This window comes from Hordeum vulgare, chromosome 1H (genome assembly GCF_904849725.1).
Source record: "Hordeum vulgare subsp. vulgare chromosome 1H, MorexV3_pseudomolecules_assembly, whole genome shotgun sequence".
In the NCBI taxonomy this organism is placed as follows: Eukaryota; Viridiplantae; Streptophyta; class Magnoliopsida; order Poales; family Poaceae; genus Hordeum; species Hordeum vulgare.
The window spans coordinates 382,917,993-382,924,958 of NC_058518.1; the positions used below are offsets into that span (position 1 = coordinate 382,917,993).

At 43.6% G+C, this 6,966-nt stretch overlaps 1 protein-coding gene across 1 annotated transcript; it reads left to right on the top strand.

The window, feature by feature from the left end:
* Nucleotides 1-276: 276 nt before the first annotated feature.
* LOC123439134 (phospho-2-dehydro-3-deoxyheptonate aldolase 1, chloroplastic-like) lies at nt 277-4,401 on the top strand. Its single transcript, XM_045115887.1, has 5 exons — nt 277-926; nt 1,736-2,013; nt 2,822-3,098; nt 3,524-3,769; nt 3,965-4,401. The coding sequence occupies exons 1-5, from the start codon at nt 456-458 to the stop codon at nt 4,232-4,234; spliced, it is 1,542 nt and encodes a 513-aa protein (XP_044971822.1). The 5' UTR covers nt 277-455; the 3' UTR covers nt 4,235-4,401.
* Nucleotides 4,402-6,966: the final 2,565 nt, after the last annotated feature.

Genomic DNA, 6,966 nt, shown 5'->3' on the forward strand with positions numbered 1-6,966 from the left:
TATCATTTTAATATCTAATTTTAGTCATTGCATATCTTTGTAATACTTTGTATACACACAAATATTTTAAAGAAATGGAGGGGTAGTAAGCAACTTCTGAATGCAAATTAAGTTAGCTTGTAATGTATTAGCTCTAAAGAGAGAAAGTTACATTTTCAGGGGTAAAAAGTGAGAAAGTTACATAATAATCATAAATAAATAAATATGGGAAATAACTAAACGAAAATCGTTTTTTTTTTTTATAAATCACACGGAAGACGTGTGAGAAGCGAGAAGATCGTCTTATCTACCGGGTGGCACCGCCGCCTTCGGCCCCGCCAAGCCATCGCCATAGCCGCGCCGTGCGCCAACACACAAGCGCGCCACTGCATATATATTCGCATTACAGCTTCTCGCGGCATGCCTAACCGCTTCTAGATCAGCCCCGTTCCCCGTCCAGTCGAGTCACTTACTCAATGGCGGCTCCCGTTCTCCCCGTAGCGCCGCTGGCTCCCGCGCACCTGTCGCCCTTCATCTCCGCCCGCCGGAGGTCGCCGTCGGCCTCCTCCGACCCGGCGCGTCGCCGCGGGATGGCCCCGTTGGTGCGCGCGACGTCGGCTGCGGCGGCGGCGACGACGGGCGGGTGGGCGCCGGACAGCTGGAGGGCGCGGCCGGCGCGGCAGATCCCGGAGTACCCGGACGCGGCGGCGTTGGAGGAAGCGGAGCGGACGCTGGCGTCGTTCCCGCCGCTGGTGTTCGCGGGGGAGGCGCGGACGCTGGAGGAGCGCCTCGGGGAGGCGGCCATGGGCCGGGCGTTCCTCCTGCAGGGCGGCGACTGCGCCGAGAGCTTCAAGGAGTTCGGTGCCAACAACATCCGCGACACCTTCCGCCTCATGCTCCAGATGGCCGTCGTCCTCACCTTCGGCGGCCAGATGCCCATCATCAAGGTCCGATTCCCACTTCCATCCATGCATATCCCTTCCTTAATTAGACGATCCTTAGCAAATAGCCTACTCTTGAATTCGCGCCCCAGTTAACGAGGGTTTATGTCTTTCTGACTTGTGAATTTGTGATGATCAACTGCTGTCATGGATCGGGATTTGGTTCCTGTAAGCCTCAATAAGATTTAGACTTTGCCGCCTCCACAGTTTTATCAGATATTCAAGTGAAGACACTTGTAATCTCAGTAGAATCACAGCGCCATCGAAATTTAAAAAGTGCCTACTGGCTAGATCATGACACAAGTGACGCGGCTTCAGTCATGTTTATGGATTCTTCAACTGACATAGATTGTTGTGAACTCGCCATACTGAGTTTTTTACTCTCTTTGCTATAGCGTTACAGTTATAGAGGTTTTGCCGAGAACTTAGATTGCTGTGGTGTGTCTACTACTCCCTCGATCAATGGTAAGTGTCGTAGTTTTGAACTAAGGACTTATTATGGATCAGAGAGAGTACTTTTTTAAAGCGGAATAACTGTTCGGGACTCCCCAACAGCAATTGTGCCGATACTGCTGCTAGTTTAATGGATGGTAAAATGATCTATTGCTATTTTGCATTTCATTCTAGTGCTTAACCATGTTCATTTATCTATAGATTAAGAAAACTTATATTGACAAAATAAAGGTTCTTGTTATGCTGAAGAGAAATGCCTCTAAATGTTCTCCGTCCATGATTGGCAGAAAAACTACCCACACTCCTGTGCATATAAACATCTCTCATGTTCTACAAAAGATTTGTGGCACTATGTATTTCAGGTTGGAAGGATGGCAGGCCAATTTGCAAAGCCAAGATCAAACCCAATCGAGACTAGAGATGGAGTCACACTGCCCTCCTATCAAGGGGACATTATCAACAAAGACGATTTTGATCAGAAATCGCGTGCACCAAACCCTCAAAGGTTGGTTAGAGCGTACAGTCAGTCTGCGAGCACCCTGAATCTTTTGAGAGCATTTGCCCATGGAGGATATGCTGATCTTCAGAGAGTCACCGAGTGGAACCTCGACTTTCTGAGGCACAGCATGCAGGGAGACAGGTGACTAAATTGCTACTTATATTCTCATCAAGTGACTAGCCTTTATGCAGAACTCTTTTCACCCCACCACAAATATCATCTGAATTCAAAAATTGCTATCAATCTTTCTCTAGCACACAGCTCATGCCCCATTTATGACCATACATTCAATGCCATTACCATATTTGCACATATATGCAACAGTGTTGGTGTAATGACTTTGTTTGTGGATAATTTGCAAGTCCAGAAAAGTGATTTTGTCAAGCAACTGATGTACTTGTTTTAGCACACTAATCTGGACAGTACCAGTCACGTGTAACCATAGCTAGGTATTCATTCTCTAGGGTTCTGTACGAAATATCAGTCAGCCTAAATATGATCACTGACAACCTGTTATATACTCCCTCTGTCCCAAAATTCTTGTCTTAGGTTTGTCTAAAAATGAATGTACCTAAATACTAAAACATGACTAGATACTCCCTCCGTCCCAAAATAACTGTCTCAACTTTATACTAGATCTAGTATAAATTTGTACTAAGCTTAAGACAGTTATTTTGGGACGGAGGGAGTACATTTATATTTAGACAAATCTAAGAAAAGAATTTTGGGACGGAGGGAGTACAATAAATGCTACTCCCTCCGTTCCTAAATATAAGACCTTTTAGAGATTCCCATACAGACTACATACGGAGAAAAATGAGTGAATCTACACTAAATATGTCTATACTCTATATACATCAGTATATAAGTTTGTATTGAAATCTCTAAAAGATATTAATCTAGAAACGGAGGGAGTAGATCTTATCTCGTTCTGTTTTTCTCTGATCAGGTATGTAGAGCTTGCCCAGAGGGTTCATGACGCCATCGGGTTCATGCTTGCTGCTGGTCTGCCTCCTCAGCATCCCATGATGACGACAGCTGAATTCTGGACATCCCATGAGTGCCTTCACTTGCCATATGAGCAGGCACTAACCAGGGAGGACTCCACTACTGGCCTCTATTACGACTGCTCTGCACACATGCTCTGGGTTGGGGAGAGAACTAGGCAGCTGGATGGTGCTCATGTTGAATTCCTCCGCGGTATTTCCAATCCTGTCGGCATAAAGGTAGCCAAAGCACCCATCAATGTTGTCTTTTGCCTGCAAATGGTCTTGGGTGACATCACTTCATATGACATGTGTGTTTACTGAAGTCCCGAGTTTGCATTTCGTTGTTGTAGCTGGTCACGTAAAATCATACACATCTTAATTTGTAAGGACTTCAATTTCCCTTGCAAATGGCGACCATCAATGCTTCACAAGTCACGTATAGATCTTTCAGTTTTGTGGCCTCCAGGCTTATGTATTGTGTTTATCTGTTGATAATCATCTTTTGTCATATATTGTTAATGACATGAAAAATGTCGTGTTTTCAACAACTATGAAGAACATTAGTTTCGTTGTTTTAAATCTTATTAGTCACAATCCTATGACTATCTTAGACAGAAAAATAATCAGTTGACAAATCTAATGACTTTGTCTATTGTATACAGGTGAGTGACAAGCTTGATTCATCGGAGCTTGTGAAACTGTGTGAGATTTTGAATCCTCACAACAAGCCCGGGAGGCTGACACTTATCACAAGGATGGGGGCCGAGAACATGCGTGCCAAGCTCCCCCATATGATCAGAGCCGTGCGTCAAGCAGGGCTGATTGTCACCTGGGTCAGCGATCCCATGCACGGGAACACCATCAGCGCACCTTGCGGACTTAAGACAAGATCATTCGATGCAATCCGGGTAAGCGTGATAACTTTTTGCATGATTCGACGTAGAACAATCTACTTACGGTCGGTATTTCACGCCGTTTGTAATAATGAGACATGGACTGTTGTTTCCTGGAACCGCATGCCCATGAGACAACCAATAGCATTGTTCGGACTTGCCAACTTTGGCATAGTTCAGAATTTTCACTGTTTCTTTATGGCTGCACAGGCTGAGCTTCGGGCTTTCTTTGATGTTCATGAGCAAGAGGGGAGCTACCCCGGAGGGGTTCACCTAGAGATGACAGGGCAGAACGTTACAGAGTGCATCGGTGGATCCAACACAGTGACCTTTGACGATCTCAGTTCCCGCTACCGCACGCACTGCGACCCCAGGCTGAACGCATCGCAGTCGCTAGAGCTGGCCTTCGCCATTGCCGAGAGGCTAAGGAAGAAGAGAGATAGGACATGGACTAGCCTGATATCTAGAGTTGAAGCCTAAGATATGAATCTTAGTTCTCTTCCTTGCAAAACTATCTTCAGCTGTTTGACAGCTAGAGGACATAATTTTACATTCTTTAGTTTTTTTGATAGTATAGATGCCGTTTGATTTTGGAAATACCGATGAAAATCCATCCTCAAATAATAAAATATAGTTGTTTTGTTGTAGTACCAATTGTGTTTGGTTCAATTTCTTTTGTTTTCATCCTTTCTTTGATGCAGTTAGTGTGAGGGCAGAGGGGTTACATTTAGCCTGAGAACAGATTACTTATTCGGTATGTGCTGAGACTGGACATAAGGTTTATTGATTAAGTTGGGAAACTTAATCTGAGAAGTAAGAGCATCAATAGCTCTTCCCTTAAAATTTAAGTCCTCAAAAGACCCTCCAAATTTAACTCCTCAAAATTTGAGGAGTTAAGTTACATCCAGCCCTTCCCCTAAAACTTAACTCTGCATAACTTTTCTGGCATATTTTTTCTGTCCTGTTGCACAAATATTTCCACAAGATTTCAACAATAATTTACACAATTCAAATGCACCACTGATCTGTGCATAGTATAGGAGTAGTCATAGTTCTCCACATGGGCTAGCTTATTGGTGCTCAAAACTTATGTACAGCTGAATTATTATTTTCCGGAATGCAAAATAAAAATAAAAATGCAGCTGAATTATGCAAACAGGTATGATATCAAGTAATGTAAAGTAGCCACAAGCCAAACTATCAAACTGAAGGTTGTTGGGTAAGAATCAACAAGATGAGTAGCACAAGATTCATGAAATATCCCACTTAAACAAGTTATGCTCAATATTTTATCATCCACAAACATGCTCGTCTTCGGTTCACACACACATATCATTAAACACTTCTTTTTTTCAACCGGGCTCACACCCTTTTCCATTAACTGCTTAACAGAAATACATCGCACTCAGTCATCTTTTAGATTGACCCAAGATCTTTGAGATTGACCCAAGAAGCTAAAGCAAAAGGAAACGGGAAGGGGGGAGCGAGTTGGAGCATCAATAGGAAACCCGTTGTAGATGATTCCAAAATGAACCATCGACCACGGGGCAAAAAGCTATTCACACAAACCACCTGTCCTCAAAAATGTGCACTCAGTCATCTTTTAGATTGACCCAAGATCTTTGAGATTGACCCAAGAAGCTAAAGCAAAAGGAAACGGGAAGGGGGGAGCGAGTTGGAGCATCAATAGGAAACCCGTTGTAGATGATTCCGAAATGAACCATCGACCACGGGGCAAAAAGCTATTCACACAAACCACCTGTCCTCAAAAATGTTTTTAACGGCATCATAAAGCAAAACAGCAAACACCCCAGCAAAAAGAGACCACATGGAACTCAGCGGGCATCAAACCCCTACGAGGACATCTATCGACCAATCAAGACAACAAGCCTCCATTCACCTCAAGCTCCAGCATAGCCTTCCAGCGCCAGCCTGCCTCACAAAGTCGAGCAATCTAGCAACGAAGCAGCAACCCGAACCATCATCTCAAACCCAGCCCAGAAGTTTGCCCTCTCCACTTCCTTCAACAAATCTGACCAATACATGAGAAAGGAATACGCGATGAAAACTGCCTCTAACTAGGAAGATACTTATATAACCAAACCCAACTTTTCCATAAGTAATTGGGGCAACAAGATGCACCCATCGCCAGACCAAAGCCCCCCCCCCCCCCAACTGACCGAGCAAAAGCACAACCAAAGAACAAGTGGTTAGCCGATTCAATATCACAACAGAAAGAGCAAAAAGGGTTCCCAGGCCTGTTTCTTTTACACATATTATCCCTGGTAGGAATCGCATTTTGAAACAGTTGCCAAAGAAAAAAAAATAATTTGTAAAGGGATCTTGGCTTTCCACACCCATTTATAACCAGGCCTCGACAAGTCTCTCTCTAACCACTCATATACATACTTTGTGGTGAATTCCCCTTTTTTCCAAATTTCCAAGTAACCCTATTGGGAGAAGCATTAAAAGGGAATGCTTTAGCCATACTAAAAATTTCAGCCCACTGTTCTTGTAAGGAGGCACAGAGAGAGCACATCTGAATTGCATCACAATTTTTTTTGAGCAAAATCTGCCAAAGTATAGTCCTGGTCTTGACAAATGTCAAACAAAACATGATACATTGTTTTCAAGGGAACATCAAGCATCGAGGGATCATGCCAGGCCCTGGCTAGATCCCCTTTATTGGTTTTGATCATTCTACCCTCCATATAAACCTCTTTCACCTTCATAATTGTTTTCCAGCAAGGTGAGTCTGCACATTAGCTATCGTCTTACGTTTGAAGTAGCGGGCACACATAATACGCTGCCATAGGCCATCACCACACTCCCGCCTCCACCACCATTTCACTAGGAGGCTAACATTTTGTTTGTGGAGGTCTTTAATACCCAATCCATCAATTTTCTTAGATCGACAAATTCAGGTCCATTTGGCCATATGATATACTCGTTTTTTCCTACACTTTCTCCAGAAAAAAATGTCTATGATGAGCATTCATTTTCTTGATGAAAGTCCTATTAAGAAAAAACATAGACATGAAATAGGAAGGAATGCCATCCAGACTAGAGTTGATAAGGGTAACCCTATCCTTTGAGGAAGCATCATAACTAATCCAGGCCGCTAGCCTCTTGAGTAATTTCACATCAAGGAAGTCCCAATCAACAGTCTTCAGCATCACATATGTCAGGGAACTCCCAAATATTTCATTGGA